This window comes from Vulpes lagopus, chromosome 6 (assembly GCF_018345385.1).
Source record: "Vulpes lagopus strain Blue_001 chromosome 6, ASM1834538v1, whole genome shotgun sequence".
Lineage (NCBI taxonomy): Eukaryota > Metazoa > Chordata > Mammalia > Carnivora > Canidae > Vulpes > Vulpes lagopus.
In genome coordinates this window covers 116,550,180-116,570,681 of record NC_054829.1, presented here as the reverse complement: position 1 = coordinate 116,570,681, position 20,502 = coordinate 116,550,180, and the positions used below count along the sequence as shown (strand labels likewise).

The following is a 20,502-nucleotide window of genomic DNA, read 5'->3' as shown; positions in this document are numbered from 1 at the left end:
AAGGCAGTATAACATAGTACATTAGTTCTCACATGTAAGTATATGTGAATAATATATGAGAACACATATCCTTAGCCTTAGATCCAGAAACTCAGAGTCAGTAAGAGAAAATGAATTTTTATTTTTTTATTTTTATTTATTTTTTTAATTAATTTTTATTGGTGTTCAATATACCAACATACAGAAAAACACCCAGTGCTCATCCCGACAAGTGTCCACCTCAGTGCCCGTCACCCATTCCCCTCCAACACCCGCCCTCCTCCCCTTCCACCACCCCTAGTTCGTTTCCCCGAGTTAGGAGTCTTTAAGTTCTGTCTCCCTTCCTGATATTTCCCAACATTTCTTTTCCCTTCCTTTATATTCCCTTTCACTATTATTCATATTCCCCAAATGAATGAGAACATACACTGTTTGTCCTTCTCCGACTGACTTATTTCACTCAGCATAATACCCTCCAGTTCCATCCACGTTGAAGCAAATGGTGGGTATCTGTCGTTTCTAATGGCTGAGTAATATTCCATTGTATACATAAACCACATCTTCTTTATCCATTCATCTTTCGATGGACACTGAGGCTCCTTCCACAGTTTGGCTATTGTGGACATTGCTGCTAGAAACATCGGGGTGCAGGTGTCCCGACGTTTCATTGCATCTGAATCTTTGGGGTAAATCCCCAACAGTGCAATTGCTGGGTCGTAGGGCAGGTCTATTTTTAACTCTTTGAGGAACCTCCACACAGTTTTCCAGAGTGGCTGCACCAGTTCACATTCCCACCAACAGTGTAAGAGGGGTCCCTTTTCTCCGCATCCTCTCCAACATTTGTTGTTTCCTGCCTTGTTAATTTTCCCCATTCTCACTGGTGTGAGGTGGTATCTCATTGTAGTTTTGATTTGTATTTCCCTGATGGCAAGTGATGCAGAGCATTTTCTCATGTGCATGTTGGCCATGTCCATGTCTTCCTCTGTGAGATTTCTCTTCATGTCTTTTGCCCATTTCATGATTGGATTGTTTGTTTCTTTGGTGTTGAGTTTCATAAGTTCTTTATAGATCTGGGAAACTAGCCCTTTATCTGATATGTCATTTACAAATATCTTCTCCCATTCTGTAGGTTGTCTTTTAGTTTTGTTGACTGTATCCTTTGCTGTGCAAAAGCTTCTTATCTTGATGAAGTCCCAATAGTTCATTTTTGCTTTTGTTTCTTTTGCCTTTGTGGATGTATCTTGCAAGAAGTTACTGTGGCCGAGCTCAAAGAGGGTGTTGCCTGTGTTCTCTTCTATGATTTTGATGGACTCTTGTCTCACATTTAGATCTCTCATCCATTTTGAGTTTATCTTTGTGTATGGTGAAAGAGAGTGGTCCAGTTTCATTCTTCTGCATGTGGATGTCCAATTTTCCCAGCACCATTTATTGAAGAGGCTGTCTTTCTTCCAATGGATAGTCTTTCCTCCTTTATCGAATATTAGATGACCATACATTTCAGGGTCCACTTCTGGGTTCTCTATTCTGTTCCACTGATCTATGTGTCTGTTTTTGTGCCAGTACCACACTGTCTTGATGACCACAGCTTTGTAGTACAACCTGAAATCTGGCATTGTGATGCCCCCAGATATGGTTTTCTTTTTTAAAATTCCCCTGGCTATTCGGGGTCTTTTCTGATTCCACACAAATCTTAAAATAATTTGTTCTAACTCTCTGAAGAAAGTCCATGGTATTTTGATAGGGATTGCATTAAACGTGTAAATTGCCCTGGGTAACATTGACATTTTTACAATATTAATTCTGCCAATCCATGAGCATGGAATATTTTTCCATCTCTTTGTGTCTTCCTCAATTTCTTTCAGAAGTGTTCTATAGTTTTTAGGGTATAGATCTTTTACCTCTTTGGTTAGGTTTATTCCTAGGTATCTTATGCTTTTGGGTGCAATTGTAAATGGGATGGACTCCTTAATTTCTCTTTCTTCAGTCTCATTGTTAGTGTATAGAAATGCCATTGATTTCTGGGCATTGATTTTGTATCCTGCCACGCTACCAAATAGCTGTATGAGTTCTAGCAATCTTGGGGTGGAGGCTTTTGGGTTTTCTTTTTTTTTTTTTTTTTAATTTTTTTTTAATTTTATTTATTTTATGATAGGCACACAGTGAGAGAGAGAGAAGCAGAGACATAGGCAGAGGGAGAAGCAGGCTCCATGCACCGGGAGCCCGACGTGGGATTCGATCCCGAGTCTCCAGGATCGCGCCCCGGGCCAAAGGCAGGCGCCAAACCGCTGCGCCACCCAGGGATCCCGCTTTTGGGTTTTCTATGTAGAGTATCATGTCATCGGCGAAGAGGGAGAGTTTGACTTCTTCTTTGCCAATTTGAACGCCTTTAATGTCTTTTTGTTGTCTGATTGCTGAGGCGAGGACTTCCAGAACTATGTTGAACAGCAGTGGTGAGAGTGGACATCCCTGTCTTGTTCCTGATCTTAGGGGAAAGGCTCCCAGTGCTTCCCCATTGAGAATGGTATTTGCTGTGGGCTTTTCGTAAATGGCTTTTAAGATGTCGAGGAAAGTTCCCTCTATCCCAACACTCTGAAGGGTTTTGATTAGGAATGGATGCTGTATTTTGTCAAATGCTTTCTCTGCATCTAATGAGAGTATCATATGGTTCTTGGTTTTTCTCTTGCTGATATGGTGAATCACATTGATGGTTTTACGAGTGTTGAAGCAGCCTTGTGTCCCGGGGATAAATCCTACTTGGTCATGGTGAATAATTTTCTTAATGTGTTGTTGGATCCTATTGGCTAGTATCTTGTTGAGAATTTTTGCATCCATGTTCATCAGGGATATTGGTCTGTAATTCTCCTTTTTGGTGGGGTCTTTGTCTGGTTTCGGAATTAAGGTGATGCTGGCCTCATAGAATGAATTTGGAAGTACTCCATCTCTTTCTATCTTTCCAAACAGCTTTAGTAGAATAGGTATGATTTCTTCTTTAAACGTTTGATAGAATTCCCCTGGGAAGCCATCTGGCCCTGGACTCTTGTGTCTTGGGAGGTTTTTGATGACTGCTTCAATTTCCTCCCTGGTTATTGGCCTGTTCAGGTTTTCTATTTCTTCCTGCTCCAGTTTTGGTAGTTTGTGGCTTTCCAGGAATGCGTCCATTTCTTCTAGATTCCCTAATTTATTGGCGTACAGCTGTTCATAATATGTTCTTAAAATCGTTTGTATTTCCTTGGTGTTGGTAGTGATCTCTCCTTTCTCATTCATGATTTTATTAATTTGAGTCTTCTCTCTCTTCTTTTTAATAAGGTTGGCTAATGGTTTATCTATCTTATTAATTCTTTCAAAGAACCAACTCCTGGTTCTGTTGATCTGTTCCACAGTTCTTTTGGTCTCGATATCATTGAGTTCTGCTCGAATTTTAATTAACTGTCTTCTTCTGCTGGGGGTGGGGTCTATTTGTTGCTTTTTCTCTAGTTCCTTTATGTGTAAGGTGAGCTTTTGAATTTGAGATCTTTCCAGTTTTTGAATGGATGCTTGTATTGCGATGTATTTCCCCCTCAGGACTGCTTTTGCTGCATCCCAAAGATTTTGAACGGTTGTATCTTCATTCTCATTAGTTTCCATGAATCTTTTTAATTCTTCCTTAATTTCCTGGTTGACTTTTTCATCTTTTAGCAGGATGGTCCTTAACCTCCACGTGTTTGTGGTCCTTCCAAACTTCTTGTTGTGATTAAGTTCTAATTTCAAGGCATTATGGTCTGAGAATATACAGGGGACTATCCCGATCTTTTGGTATCGGTTCAGACCCGATTTGTGACCCACTATGTGGTCTATTCTGGAGAAAGTTCCATGTGCACTTGAGAAGAATGTGTATTCAGTTGAGTTTGGATGTAAAGTTCTGTAGATATCTGTGAAATCCATCTGGTCCAGTGTATCATTTAATTTTTCTTTTTTTAATTTTTTATTTATTTATGATAGTCACAGAGAGAGAGAGAGAGAGGCAGAGACACAGGCGGAGGGAGAAGCAGGCTCCATGCACCGGGAGCCCGACGTGGGATTCGATCCCGGGTCTCCAGGATCGCGCCCCGGGCCAAAGGCAGGCGCCAAACCGCTGCGCCACCCAGGGATCCCCAGTGTATCATTTAAAGCTCTCGTTTCTTTGGATATGTTGTGCTTAGAAGACCTATCTAGTATAGAGAGAGCTAGATTGAAGTCACCAAGTATAAGTGTATTATTATCAAAGTATTTCTTCAGTTTGGTTATTAATTGGTTTAAATATTTGGCAGCTCCCACATTTGGGGCATATATATTGAGGATTGTTAAGTCCTCTTGTTGGATAGATCCTTTGAGTATGAGATAGTGTCCCTCTTCATCTCTCACTACAGTCTTCGGGGTAAATTTTAATTTATCTGATATAAGGATGGCAACCCCTGCTTTCTTTTGAGGACCATTTGAATGGTAAATGGTTCTCCAACCTTTTATTTTCAGGTTGTAGGTGTCCTTCTGTCTAAAATGAGTCTCTTGTAGACAGCAAATAGATGGGTCCTGCTTTTTTATCCAGTCTGAAACCCTGCGCCTTTTGATGGGGTCATTAAGCCCGTTCACGTTCAGAGTTACTATTGAGAGATATGAGTTTAGTGTCATCATATCTATTCAGTCCTTGTTTTTGTGGATTGTTCCACTGAACTTCTTCTTAAAGGGGAATTTTAAGAGTCCCCCTTAAAATTTCTTGCAGAGCTGGTTTGGAGGTTACATATTCTTTCAGTTCCTGCCTGTCTTGGAAGCTCTTTATCTCTCCTTCCATTTTGAATGAAAGCCTTGCTGGATAAAGTATTCTTGGTTGCATGTTCTTTTCATTTAGGACCCTGAATATATCCTGCCAGCCCTTTCTGGCCTGCCAGGTCTCTGTGGAGAGGTCTGCTGTTACCCTGATATTCCTCCCCATAAAAGTCAGGGACTTTTTTTCTCTTGCTGCTTTAAGGATCTTCTCCTTATCTTTGGAATTTGCAAGCTTCACTATTAAATGTCGAGGTGTTGAACGGTTTTTGTTGATTTTAGGGGGGGATCTCTCTATTTCCTGGATCTGAATGCCTGTTTCCCTTCCCAGATTCGGAAAGTTTTCATCTAGGATTTGTTCAAATACATATTCTGGCCCTCTGTCCCTTTCGGCGCCCTCGGGAACCCCAATTAAACGTAGGTTTTTCTTCCTCAGGCTGTCATTTATTTCCCTTAATCTATCCTCATGCTCTTTTAATTGCCTGTCTCTTTTTTCCTCAGTTTCCCTCTTTGCCATCAACTTGTCTTCTATGTCACTCATTTGTTCTTCCACCTCGTTAAGCCTCGTCGTTAGGACTTCTAGGTTGGATTGCATCTCATTTAATTGATTTTTAATTTCTGCCTGATTGGATCTAAATTCTGCAGTCATGAAGTCTCTTGAGTCCTTTATGGTTTTTTCTAGAGCCACCAGTAGCTGTAAAATAGTGCTTCTGAATTGGCTTTCTGACATTGAAGTGTAATCCATATTTTGTAACTCTGTGGGAGAGAGGGCTGTTTCTGATTCTTTTTTTTGAGGTGAGGTTTTCCTTCTAGTGATTTTGCTCAGTGCAGAGTGGCCAAAAACAAGTTGTATTGGGAAAAGGAGAGAAAGAGAGAGAAGGAAAGAAAAGAGAAAAAGAAAAAAGAGAAAGAAGAAGAAAAAAGGGAAAAAGAGAAGAAAAAGAGAAAAAAGAAAGGAGAAAAAAGAAAAAAGGGGGGGTGGGGTGGGGGAAGCAATCAGAAATCAAGAAGAAAGAAAGAAAAAAAAGCACAAAACCAAACCAAACCCCCCCCCCCAAAAAAAAAAAACCACGGGGGAGTATCTTCTGATTCTGTATACTTTAAGTCCCTTGACTTCCCTTGGAACTGGTCCGTCTCGCTGGTCTTCTGGGGGAGGGGCCTGCTGTGCTGATTCTCAGGTGTTAGCACTTGGGGGAGCTGCTCTGCCCCTGCCTGGTGCAGGGCTCAGTGGGGGTTGTTCATCCCGTGAGGCCCCAGGAGGAAGCCACAGTGGCGGGGGCAGCTCTGGGACCCTGAAGTCAGCCCCCGCAGTAACTCCGGGCCTCTCGGTCTGCAGGGCCTGGGGGCTCCCGGGCGGGGCCGCTGATCTGCCTCAGCTCCAGGCAGGAGCGTCCTCGCTGTCCTGGGCCCTCCAGGCCTCTGCCTGTCCCGGGGAGAGGCCGGATCTGGGCTGTGTCCCGACGCCCTGTGCTCCGGGGCCTGCGCTGTTGGATTCGCGCTCCCGCCCCGCAGTCCCCTCCGCGGAGCCACCGCCCGAGCCCCTCCGAGCTGTTCCCGGAGCCGCGCAGCCCCCTCTGCGGGGAGCTTCTTCCTCCGCCCGAGCCGCCGCCGACGCTGAGCTGCTCCCGGAGCCCCGCAGCCCCCTCCGCGGAGCCTCCGCCTGAGCCCCTCCGAGCTGCTCCGGGTCCCACCGTGCGCGCTGCAGCCCTTAGGGAGCTCAGTGCATCTCCCCGGGGCGCAGTTCCTCTGTTACTGTCCCAGGGAGCCCGAGGGCACCCCCGCCTTTCTGGGGATCCTGCTCCAATTCCCCGGGAGGCCTTTCCGCGGGGAAGGTTGGTGCAGCTCCTGCTCCTCCTGGACGGGGCTCTCCTGTCCTGGGGACACTCGCCCCAGCCTCAGCCCGGCTCCTCGCAGGGCCCCTCCTCCTCGGAGGCCTTTTGTTTCTTTATTTCTTTTTTCCCGTCTTCCTACCTTGATAGAAGCGGGAACTCTTCTCACTGTAGCATTCCAGCTGGTCTCTTTAAATCTCAGGCCGAATTCGTAGATTTTCAGGATGATTGGAAGGTTTTCTAGGTAATTTGTTGAGGACAGGTGACTTGGAGACCCTACTCTTCCGCCATCTTGCCCCTCCCCTCGAGAAAATGAATTTTTAAAACAAATACATTATAGGATTCTTTTGCTAATTATAATCATGAAATGATACTCAGAAAATTATAGGTTCTGGAGACTGATTTTCAATGCTGGCTCCATTCAACTTACTATGTAACTTAAGTTATAAAACTTTTCCAGCTCTGTCTTCTCATCAGAAAAACAATGATTTTTTTTTAATTAGTACAATGCCTGCAAAATTGTCATACTCAATAACTATTATTATTGTTCAGAATTTTAAAAACTGCATCTAAGAAATAATAATTTTAAAAGTTCTATTAAAATGTATTTTTGCTTAATATTTTTTAAGCGATTTGTTTTGTTTATATTATAGTATAGACCAAGGTAGATTTACTGTAAAGCTTAACTTCTGGGCCCCTTATACTTGTGCGGGCCCTTTCTAAATACAGTTGACACTTGAACAACACAGGTTTAAACTGCACAGTTCCACTCATATGTAGAGTTTTTTCTGATAAATCCAGTACAGTATTGTATTTTCTCTTCCTTATGATTTGTTTAGTTTTTTTATTTAAATTCCAGTTAGTTAACACATTGTAATATTAGTTTCAGGTATACAATTTACTGATTCAACACTTACAAACAACACTCATTGCTCACAAGTGCCCTGCTTAAATACGTGGTTTTAAAAGAAATTAGTAATGCTAACCTTTCAGTGATCTTTCCACTCAGGCCATCCACAATCTCCAAAGAAATGTCCCCCTGTGCCCAATTCAGACTCAAGGATTTATATTCCAAGTTTGTTTGCAGTGGATATGCAGAAGGTACTAAACTAACATGAGGTCTGTTGACCAAGTAAAACATTGGAAGTTTTGAAGTAAGTGCATCATCAACACGTTGCTTTACAGCAATTTCTAAACCTCTAGTATCACTGCAATTCCCATCACCTAGAAAGTAAAAACAAAACACTGAGAAGTTCAATATCAATAGACCAAAAAAAAAAAGGGGGGGGGAATAGTCTAATGTTATCATTTATCTTGCAATAATATCTTTCCTTTCCCACCTCTCTCTTACCAACTACTTCTAAATTCTTTACCAGTATCAGGACAAGGTAACAATGGTCATAATTTCCATTCAAAATAGAATCTACAGAAAATAACAAATTGACATTCCAGTGAATAAAAATGAAGAGCCAGAAATGTCCTCTCAAAAATATAGTACTGTTTATAAGATTCTGCCCAACAGAACTGGCTCATCCTGTCTTGATTCCTTAGATTACAGCATGAAACCAGCACATAATATAGAAGGATAAGCATGGCTGAGAAATAGTTGGTGAGATTAAGCTATTTTTCCATATCTAAGGGCCACAAATTACACCTCTTCCAGGAGGACAATGCTTCAGTTTCACAACACAAAATCATTTAAATAATGTCTATTCCTGATTATAATTTTTGCTAATAACAAAACCAGTTAAAATAACTATTGAGAGAAAGCTCAAAAAGATGTAATGTCATTAGTACAGTATAAAATTGTGAGCTGCATTAAAAAAAAAAAATCCACACAAGTGAAATCGTATGGTATGTGTCTTTCTCTGACTTATTTCACTTAGCATTATACCCTCTGGATCTATCCATGCTGTTGCAAATGGCAAAATTTCATTCTTTTTTATGGCTGAGTAATATTCCATTGTAGGTATCTATCACATCCTCTCTATTGTAGCATCCCAAAGACATACTGTAATGAGATAATGGCACTGTTTGTGCCTAAAATACAAAGACATATGTGGGGGGAAAAAGAGCCCTGCAAGTCAAATTCCATTTAAGATTCCTTACATGCCAAATTGATTTATTTAAAAATGTTTTAATATAAAAACAATAATTTTATAGAAAAGAAGCATATTAATATTAGAAATTTTACTGTTCCCCTTTACATATGTATGCTTTAACTATTAACTAAATATGAAGTATGGTTTTGGTTATATACAGAGGCTAAATCTTGTTCCCGGAAAAATACAGATCTAATAATGTGTCATATAGTAGGGAAAATTTGATTTATCTAAAGTTATCTAAAATAACATGAAACTCAAAGGTAAGTCAAAAACTAAATCTAATCAAAGACCACAGCAGACGTGACTGGACAGCTTTTTATACACAAAGATTCTCAGGAGATTAATCTACCATAAGTGTAATATAAACCCACAGAAATGGTTGTGGAAACAGCTCTTAAAAAGGCTGCATGAATAAGAATAAAGTACATAAATCAAAGAATCAAACATTAAAGAACTATGTACTGGCCCTACCACATCTGGAACATAATTAGTCTGGGGCATTACATTTTAACACCACCACCCGCTTATCATAGAACTGGAGAAAACAAATCATGTTCCTGTGAAACACAAATGTGTGAGTAGAAGACATAAGGCAAGAAGCATCTTGCCTTTGTATTCATAATGCTCACTCTGCATTTCATTACATGAATAGTACCTTTGAGAATGATGCAACAGTGCACAACACCTAACATATAGTAAATGAAAAAAAAACCATATAGATGGTTCAATAAAAACCTGACAAAAAAGGAATATAAAACATTATCAGAGAGCAGAAATGATCAATCCTGGGTGCACATTAGAATCTTTAAGGATTGGGAATATTAATACCTATGCCATTTCATATTATTTTAAAGCTTCCTGGGTGGGAATAAAAGCAACAAGAATAACATTTTTCCTGTATTCCAGAGTTAGTTTTAAGTAGAAAAATAAAAGCACTTTCGAAAACAAAAACAAAAAAACATGCTGATTCAAACCATTTATTCATGAAACATTTACTGACCAACACCTCCAGCACAAATTGGACCAAGATGAGTGTGGCAAAGGATCTGCCTTCAAGATGGTCAAGTTTAACAGCCATAGCAGTGAGATTCTTGTCACTGGCTATGCTCAAAAAAAGCTATCAGAGTTCAACTTAATACAAAAAGCAGCAGTAGGAGAAGTTATAAAACTGATTTTGAGTCCAGACTCTGCCAACAGGCAAACTGAATGCTATGGGGCAAGTATTTAACTACATTTGAACCTCTTACTGAGATTTAAAAAAAAAAGGGGGGGAATGAATAACAGAATCTCTAACATTATCAAATGTTTCTTAGAAGTCCATGAACTATGTTTAAAACAGATTTTTTCATTAGGAGGGAATTAGCAATTGGTATGCTTTACACTCCAAATGTACAATTCAAATCTGTGTATGAAAAGAACTCCTAGATGGAAATACCTCTGGATAAACACTCTTGAAATATTTAGACAGATGATCTTACCATAACAGAATACCTAATTTGCAAGATATACCTTAAAAAGCTTGAAAAGTAATATAAATCCAGCTGTTTTTAAGTACTTAGGCAAACTGAATTTTCTTCCATATTGCTCTGGATTATTTTCCTTTTTTTTTCCCCCTAAAGATTTTGAGAGAGAAAGCGTGCACATGCATGAGCAGAGGGAAGCGTAGAGGGAGAGGGCAAGAATCTCAAGCAGATTCTATGCTGAGGATAGCGCCCCATGCTGGTGATCCCACAATCCTGAGATCATGACCTGAGCCAGAATCACAAGTCAGACGCTTAACCCAACATGCTACCAAGGCACCCCATTGTGGATTATTTTCTATTCAAATAATAATAAATGTCTTTTTAATGCAAGCCTAAGACTTTTTTCCTAAAAAAGAATACTGCCATAAAGTGATAAAATGAACATCTATGAACATATACAGCATAAAATTTGCTTCTCTAAACTTTTTGAAAAGTTAAAGAAGTCTTAAAATGTAATACTCTACACATTGGTAACTGATCTAGTAATTTAGGTTTTTAACAATTAAAGAACTGTAAAAGATTTCATAAGATATACAACAGAACAAGATGAGGTCATTACCCTCACTTATGTTGTCAGTACAGAATTAAAGGGAAGCAAATTTCAATTCTAAATGAGGAGGAATTAAAAAAAAAAACAATTGGAGCTGTTTAATAGACTGACTTTAAATCCTACAACCCACATTATTGGATGCTCTTAAACTGAGGTTAGATGATATTCTATCAGGAATGGCATAAAAAGAGTTTATATACTAAGCAAGAAGCTGTACTAGCCTACTAATAAAATTCAGTGAACTCTGAAGATTCTTTTAGCTCTCCAAATCTCTTTTAGTTTAAAGAAATTTTAAATGAGTGTTTCTCAAAGAGCCATTCACATAATTGTATCCAAATCACCTAGTGGTGCTTCTAAAATGTGTATCCCTCTGCCTCAAAACTCCTACCCCCTTCCCCAGGCAGAATAAGGATCTCAAGATGTTCAAAATTCTGCATTTTTTTAATAAACAACTTAAACAGATTAAAAATCATTTAGGTTATACCAGGCAGAATGCAAATTAGCTTTAGGTGTGTTCCACAAAGATGCCAAGAAGGAGAACAGAAATAATTTTACAAAGTCTTATAGAATGTTTTTATTGCTACCTGATGTTCCCCATTGCTAGGTGCAAGATGAAACTCAAAATGACAAGAGATTTAATTTTTAAGCTCCTGTCCCAAACCACTAGCTTTTACGAAGTAATTCTACAAAAATCTATAACCATCCATCCTTTTAAGAAACTAAATATAGCATGGAATTATATCATATAAGCGACTAATTTTACATCTTCATCAAAGAAAGCTATGATTCTAGTGAAAGCATAGACAATTCTTACAGACCTAATAGACATTCAAGAAGAAAAAGCCTTTCTTAAAGGAGACCGAGAAAAATTTAAGTATCTGAGAGAGTATCAGACCTAAAAGGAAATATGGCAAAGAACTTTTGTAACCAAATTAAATCTAAGAAACTATTATCCACAAGAATTCATATTTGGAAAAAGAAGATGTAGAAAAGTAACTACTTTTGAGGGTAAGAAGAACTGGCACTGTCATATATTACCAGTGGGAATGTGATTTGGGGGGTAACTTAGTAACATTTTTCAAAATTGCAAATGCATACATCTTTACCTGCCATTCTATTTCTAGGAATTCATCTTAGAGACAGACTTACAAGTGCAAATAACAAATATAAAAAAGTCATTCACTATGCATTTTGGTAGCTGTAAAAAAATATTAGAAATAATCTAAAGTTCCTTCAACCTGTAAGTGCTTAAATAAATTATGATACCTTTATACAAAGACGTCCCATACAGTGAGAAATAGTTAGGAAATTCTTACATACTTGACATGGAAATATTTCCAAAATACATTAAATGAAAAAAGCAAGATGCAGAAAAGTATGAACTATATTATCTATTCATGAAAAATACCAAGTATGATTACAAGTTACCGTGAAATAAAAAGCTCAACAATGAATGTGGTTTACCTTAAATAAAGGATCATGAATGCAAAATATGATTTTATATTGATATATTTACTTAATGAAAAGAGGCCAAGAGGTACTGAAATCCCACTTACCAACAAGTATACTGCTGATGTAAACTGGCTGTATAAAGTGACTCAGCAATGCTCCCTGTACACCAAGCACTTCCCATCTTGTCAATTTGTCACTTGAGGACATACTGCTTACTCTATTAACAACATCTGCAGGACAGTAGACAGTGAGATAAATTTTGCCTTCAACAGCCACATGGAGACTCAGTTCTTCATTGGCTTCAAATGCAGATATAGAATGTGGATTAAGACGCCTAGAAAAAGGAAAGGTTTTTTTTTTTTTCTTTTACAAAACAAAGTATACAAAATGGGGTATTACTAAGCCATAAAAAAGAACAAAATCTTGCCATTTGCAATGACATGCACTTAGCATACTAAGTGAAAGTCAGAGAAAGACAAATATATGATTTCAGCCATATGTGAGATTTAAGAAACAAAACAAATGAGCTAAAGGGAAAAAGAGAGGGAGGGCAAACCAAGAAACAGACTCTCAATTACAAAGAACAAACTGAAGGTTACCAGAGGGGAGGTGGGTGGGGGGATGGGTTAAAAAGAAGGTGATTAGGATTTAGAAGTGCACTTGTGATGAGCACTAGGATCATACAGAAGTGTTAAATCACTATATTGTACACCTGAAACTAATATTACACGGTATGTCAACTGGAATTTAAATAAACATTAAAACAATTTAAACAAGTGGACAAAGTAAAATCTATATGTACTTAAGAATTGTTTTCAAACATGTTTAACTTGCCATTCCTTAAGATTAATACCAAACAGAAATTAACCATATTTAGAGCTTCTAGGCAAAGATAAATTCTTTTTACTGCCTTTATGTCCCTTAAAATCAAATGAAAACTTAAGTTTTATTCCTTCCACAGTTAAGTCATTTTCTTTCTCTGAAATTTTTTTAAAAATTTAAAAAAATTTACAAGAGAATGAAGAAAAAAAAAAAAAGCCTGACAATTTGTGTTCAAGATTAATCTCCAGTAAAATATGTTAAAAAAAATGTAAAATCATTTGTCCTGAATCTTCTCTCCAGGAACAGTCCTTGCACTTGTTTTCAAAGGTATAACTGGAAGAATTTCTAAAAAAAATATTAACCATGGTTATCTCTAGGTAGACTTGCTTTTCTCCTTTGTGCTTGTCTGTGCTGTTTTAAGCGTCATGCTGATGCTACTCATTCATCAAGATAATAAAGTTTTAGCTACAGACTCAGAAAAACTCCATTAACTCCAGTATTAGTATGTGAGAATACATAAAACCAGGCTTTCCTAACATTTATGAAGTCTTAAAACTCGAAAGAAGAAAATTTTCAACAGCACAGAAGTATGTGGAATAATTTTAGTAGTAGTAGTAACAGATCAGACAGAGTGGAGGAGAGGCCCCTGCTAGAGGCCACAAATAACACCTCAAGTCAGAGGGAGAATACGAATAGGTATGAGTTTACTTGTTCTAGTGCTGTTCTAGGGACTTAGAATATATCATCTAGCCATTCTAACTGCTTTTAAAAACAACTTCTATAATACTTACAATTGTGACTTAATCTGAGCTGACCCTTTAGGCAACTGGTTCATATAGAGATAAATGTTGATATTCTGTTTCAGAGTCAGTAGATTAGAAGCTGGTTCTGTACAAAATATTGACTTTTCCATCATAGCAGGATTTTTGCTGTAGAAGAGTAGAAGTTGTCTATAAAAGTACCTAAAAAAAGTTATAACTTTATTAAGTAATAAAATTTTACAGTAATTTATTTTAAGCATCATATTCATGTGTGTCGTGAACAATGTCCCTCATTGAAAGGCTATTTCTCCAAAGGAAAGTTTGGAAATTAAGAATTCCTAAAATAACTTTTGCCTTATTTAGAGAAGAGTTAAATCCTGTAAGAAGTCCTCAACTGTAGCCCAGTCTGACATGTGACCGGCCTAAAAGCACCATTCCTTGACTACTACTCCACTCATTTCACATTTGAGTCCTAAACAGTCATAGTCATCCAGCTAATGACCCATTTCTCTATTGGTTCCTCTCTTTTTCTCAGTTCTGCTCTCAGCCTCCTACGTGAAGTGTAAAAATTCTCCTTGCTTCTTTTTCCCTTCCCTGACAAAACAACCAACCACTGTGGTTCCTGCTTCATAGTGGTTTTGAAGACAAAAACAAAGAATTGCAAAAACAATACGATGAAAATCATAAGTCACAGTAAGAAGTGGAACAAATTTCCTGAGAAACTAATACAAATCAATCAGGGGACAAATACTATTTTACTTATTAAAAACATTTTAGTCCTTTCATCAGAAATAATTTTAAAGACTCAGCACAAGCATATAATAGGGCCAAGCATGGGAAGAAATAAAAGAAGTAATTTTAAAAAGGTCAAATAATTCAATAAGCACCAACGAAGATTAGAGAACAATGAGTTGCATTAATTTCCCCAAAATTTTCCCTTTAAGATTATAGGATTCGTTCCTTATAGAAACATGTACTTAAGTTTTTCAGACAAAATTATGTCTAAATTTGTTTTAAAATACTCTACCATTGAAAATACCAACAAAAAGTGACGATGCAAAGATTAAATAAGAACAGAATGCTACAAAAAAAAAAAAAAAAGAACAGAATGCTATAACTAAATATGCTGATAACTGGATATGATCACAGATATTGGTATCAGAATGCTAATAAACTGAATGATAGAATTCATTATCCTATTCTTACTGTTTGAAAATTTCCATTAAAAAGTTTTATAGAAAGTAAACTCAAAAAAAAAAAAAAAAGTAAACTCAATGGCTTAACAGAACCAAAATCTGGTAGATACTGGAAAAAGTAACAAATTCTTCACTTTTCATGAGGACTTTTAAGGAGTAACATTCCTGGCTTCTCTTTCTGCTATTTTCACTTTCGTTCTCATTCTATTTCTCTTTCTCATTCCTAGCTTCTCTACCTGCTATTCACGCCTTTTGTAAAGAGCAGAGTGACTACCAATGAATTTAAGAAACAGGTATGCTCATCTCAGCCTTTTCTGCCAGTTTCTGCACAAACTTATAGTTATAAAAACAAAAACAAAAACAAAAAACAGGGATGCCTGGGTGGCTCGCAGTTGAGCCTCTGCCTTTGGCTCAGGGCGTGATCCTGGAGTACCGGGATCGAGTCCCACACTGGGCTTCCTGCAGGGAGCCTGCTTCTCCTTCTGCCTATGTCTCTGCCTCTATGAATAAAATATTTAAAAAAGAAAAAGTCAGGAGGATGAAAAGTATAGCAAATGGAACAGAGTCAATAATATTGTACAGTTACAGATGGTAACTACATTTACCATGATGCGGAGCATGGTGACTGCTGCATACTAACATGTTTAACATCATATGTCAACTATATCTCAATTTAATAAAAAGAATACCATTATCTACATTCTGCTATAAACTCTGCATAGACATCATGAATGCAAACTTACTGGCTTCTAATGATGTTTTTAAATGTGGCTAATTTGGGGGTGAATATTACACCAAGTCTACTTGGTCCAGATCTAAAGCTATATACGCAGTTACTTTGATCAGTAATAAAGATGGTATATTATGAAAAAAGTTGTAGGACTCTTAAAACTGAGTTCATAAAGTCTTGATAAGAAAGGCCACTAAAATCTACAAATTAAGACACTGCTTTTATTGTAAAGTTTTTAAAAAAATGACATAGAAATAATCAGAGACTGTCATATCCAAGACTCAATGATCAGTAAAATGCCATTTGTAAATAAAGACACTGATATGTGGTTACTTTGGGCTGAAAGAATTAATATTTGGTGGCATTAAATATATGTTACCTTACCTAAGGAGAGACCTTCTGGCTGTAACGACAGCATGAGTGTCGTGCAACACTCTTCCATTTGGCTTAATGCACTGGCTGTAATTGTATTCACCTGTGCCTATAGCTACAACTTCATGCTGTCCAGCTGAAAGGAAAAGGTTAACAGTAACAGGTTATTCTGGCCTCTTCTCTATATTCAACCTCTTACCATTCTCTATATTCTACCTTACCATTTTAAAGTTACTAAAATATATTGACCAAAAAAATGGAAAATCCCAGTTTTAAATAAGAGTTTGAGGGTCTTCTGGGAACATTTTTTAATAGTTCAATAATATTCCTAAAAAGGCAGATATTTTATGATAGTTCATCTAAAATTTTACCACCATCAACAGAATTATCAGATATTCTTAGTTTTCAACTACACATCTATTTCTTCTACATCTAGATGTGTTTGGCTTACTAGAGAATTCATTTGCCATTCTACTTCTGCCTTAAAGTTATTTAATGACTATTTTTTTCCTATTTTTTTCTTAATCCACTCAAACTCTGCAAATCATAGTTTCTCTGTTCTACTGAAACTGTTTTAAAGATTATTTGAGAGCGTGTCCACATGAGGAGGAGGAAAGGAAGAGGAAGAAGTAGTCGTCCCACTGAGCTGGGACCCCAACCAGGGACTTGATTCCAGGATCCTGAGATCATGACTTGAGCCAAAGGCAGACACTTAACCAACTCAGCCACCCTGGCACCCCTGAAACTGTTTTAAAGAAACAAGCACCTTATTCTTTTTCTAACAGTTCTTCTCCATTTTTTTTTCTGTACCTTATTTGAGATTTCTTGAAACTCTATGCTCAGATTACATAATCCTTTTTTCTTTCACATCCTAACTCTAAGGCCTTTCTATAGTGTAGTCACTAAGCTCATTGCTCTTTTTTCTCTAGAATATTCTCCTCTGAACATCTTGCGTTTTCTTTTACTTCATATTGATTATTTCAGAAAATCTCTAGTCTTAGACTTTCAAATAAAGTTCAGTTTCAGGGGTGCCTGGGGGGCTCAATCAGTTGTGTCTGACTCTTGATTTTGGCTCAAGTCATGATCTCAGAGTCCTGAGATTGAGCTCTGTGCGACAGAACCCTCAGTCAGGCTAGGCTCCATGCTCAGCAGGGAGACTGCTAGAGACTCTCTCTTTTCTGCCCGCTCATATACTCACACACTCTCTTTAATATAAATAAATCTTAAATAAAACGGTTTCACCTTTGCAAATACCTAAAAGGACTTTCACTAATTCAACAAAAACTGAAGAACTAAAAAGGATATGCTAGGAATAAAAAGTTGAGCAAGACATGCCCCCATGAAGCTTCTAATAAAGACAGAAAAAGACTAAACAAACCACAAAGTATGACATGTGCTTTAAAGGGGCCAATGTAAAAAATAATGAAGGGCGAGGTAAAAAATTACCTCATGCAAACTAGCTGCAGAATCTCTATGAAATGGAAATTTAAGTTTCAACATGAGGTGTGAGGTAAGGGGCATTGCAGTCAAAACAGCAAGCTTCTGTGGACCCTGGGCAGGGAGACCAGTATAGCTGCTCCAGTAAAGAGGTATGGAAATGGCATCAGATGAGGTCAGAGAGTCATCATAAATCATGCTAAGGAGTCTGTGGATTTTACTCAAGAGCTATGTATGGTGAAGCTGAGGGTAAGAAACTGAAAACCATATTGTGTTACATTTTAAGATCATTCCTTTACATGGATATTTAGGGTCCAAGAAGCTGAAGACATAATAACTTAAGACTTGAGTAATGAAGAGTGGTTGGAAAAGAATAATCAGATCTGATGTAGTGTTTGGGGACATAACAAAACTTAGACATAAACTGTTATTAGGTTATTAGGGAAAGAAATCAGCTTTTTAGCCTGCTTGAACAACTGGGAAAATGCCAATTACTGAGATGGAGAAAGCTAGAGGGGAAATAGAATTAGATGGGAAAAATAAGAAGTTCCATCATCACAAATGTAGCTGCTTCAGTAAGCGGATGGTGGTGGTAAAAGCAAATTATATAGTGTCACTAAGTTCTGGAATGGTGATGTAAAGTTCTGAGTTATAAATAGAAACTCAGTTTCTATTTAAACTCTGTAACAGGACCTGTCATGTTTCAGGGAGATACTAGTTTCATAATGCAGTAAAAGGCAATAACAAAAAGAAGGGATTCATCAAGTTGAAAGAGGGAATGGAACCAATATTTAAGTGAAGGGATCAGCTATCAAAGGAAAGATCCTTCCTCTACTCACAGCAGAGAAGATGAGCTCAAATGCAAGAAATTACATAGATTTGATGGTAAAGAACAAAAGGAAGTTTGGATTTGATAGTTTCTTACAGACACAATAAAAAATTATGACACATGAGGCAGCTGGGTGGCTCAGCGGTTCGGCGCCGCCTTCAGCCCAGGGTGTGATCTTGGAGACCCTGGATCAAGTCCCACGTCGGGCTCCCGGGATGGAGCCTGTTTCTCTCTCTGCCTGTGTCTCTGCCTCTCTCTCTCTGTCTCTCATGAATAAATAAATTTAAAAAAAATGACACATGGCCATTAGTTAAAAGCAGGGATAGAAAAGAGGATCTGGGATATTTGAGGACAAAGCAAAGTATGAAGCAGACATTTCAGGGCATGTGTGATCAACCCTGCTAGACACTGGTTGGCTGGGCAGTGAGGAATATCCACTTGAGGCTTCTAATACATTTTAAGTATGCATTGATCAAGTCACTTATTCCAGGAACGTGTACTTAATTTTACTCAGTGTCTCGGCACCCTAGATTTACAATTGTATCACTAAAACCAGATTTATTACTCTCATCCATGCTATTCATACAACTTCACATCAGCTTCCAGATTCCTGTGTCTATGGGAACAATGATCATTCTACTATGTAAACTTGAAATGCTAGGTCTTATTTCATTTCATCTGTCATTGTCACTTTCATATAATCACATCAATTTCTAAAAAATAATATATTCTTTTCCTGTTCATATCTTTCTCAACTCTAATGTAAGCAGCTCCATTACAATAATCTAAGTTACGATACTCTAATTTAGGACCAATCCTTGTAGTATTTTTAAAAAACTGTTGGCAATTATTGCTTAAACATCAACTTATTTTAATCATTACAAATGTAATTTAAGCTTTTCCTAAATGCCAAGTACTGTGCGAAATAATTTATATTATCACATCTAATCCTAGTACTCCATGAAGTAGAAGTTATTACTTCTATTTTTCAGAAATTAGAAGAAAACTGTAGCAGAGAGATGTTAAATATATAACATGCCCAAAGTCACTTTCTCATGCTGTATCCAACAATTAGAGTACAGTATCAATCCCTAACCAAAAATCTTTCACCACTTTCTATTTCATGAAATCCAACTTTTGACTGGATTTTAAAGGACTCCATAATCTGGTAACATCTTATCAACCTAACTATATTTTGTATTACGCACACACATACACATACATATGTACACACTTTTCTGCACTAGTAATAAATTTCTCTCATTGTTCCATAAAGTTTTCTCACTCCCACTTTCTTCCCTTATGCCTTTCTCTCTTCAAGAATGTCTTTTCTGGGATCCCTGGGTGGCGCAGCGGTTTGGCGCCTGCCTTTGGCCCAGGGCGCGATCCTGGAGATCCGGGATCGAATCCCATGTCAGGCTCCCGGTGCATGGAGCCTGCTTCTCCCTCTGCCTGTGTCTCTGCCTCTCTCTCTCACTGTGTTCCTATCATAAATAAATAAAAATTAAAAAAAAAAAAAAAAAAAAAAAAAAAAAAAAAAAAAGAATGTCTTTTCTTCTATTTATCCAAGCCTTATTAACCCTTAGTTTCATGTCCCAAAGATTTCAACCTTATTGTCTCTCTACAATCTATTAATTTTCATGCATTTTTGGATTACAGAAAATAACTGTTATCAACTTAGACTTTCAACAGTGTGTGTATATATGTGTGTATAAATATTCTCTCCCTAAATTATAAAAACTCCTTAAGAATAGACCAAATCTGGGGATCCCTGGGTGGCTCGGTGATTTAGCACCTGCCTTTGGCTCACGGCATGATTCTGGAGGCCCCGGGAATCAATACCCCCTTCGGGCTCCCTGTGTGGAGCCTGCTTCTTCCTCTGCCTGTGTCTGCCTCTCCCTATGTGTCTCTCATGAATAAATAAGTAAAATCTTAAAAAAAAAAAATAGACCAAATCTCAATTGTTTTATATCATCTACAACATCTTACTCCAAGATGACCATAAAATTCAAATACTTTTATTAAATTATTAACCTAGAACACTAAAGGGTAAATAAAAGATAAAATGTAGTTAGAATCGTATCATAATATCCACAAGAAAAAAACAGAAGCTCATGATTTTTCGTATTATAATATTTTCG

General features: G+C 37.6%; 1 protein-coding gene across 2 annotated transcripts in view; it reads right to left on the bottom strand.

The window, feature by feature from the left end:
- The window catches only part of ADAD1 (adenosine deaminase domain containing 1), a 52,356-nt gene that overhangs the window by 20,091 nt on the left and 11,763 nt on the right, over window positions 1-20,502 (bottom strand). The window contains exons 6-9 of one of the 2 annotated variants that reach the window (XM_041759813.1): window positions 16,108-16,231; window positions 13,828-13,998; window positions 12,319-12,548; window positions 7,571-7,808 (exon numbers count right to left, since the gene is read on the bottom strand). In XM_041759813.1, coding sequence (XP_041615747.1) covers window positions 7,571-7,808; window positions 12,319-12,548; window positions 13,828-13,998; window positions 16,108-16,231 — 763 coding nt within the window. The remainder of the gene's footprint in view (window positions 1-7,570; window positions 7,809-12,318; window positions 12,549-13,827; window positions 13,999-16,107; window positions 16,232-20,502) is intronic. The other variant, XM_041759814.1, reaches the window with a different exon arrangement.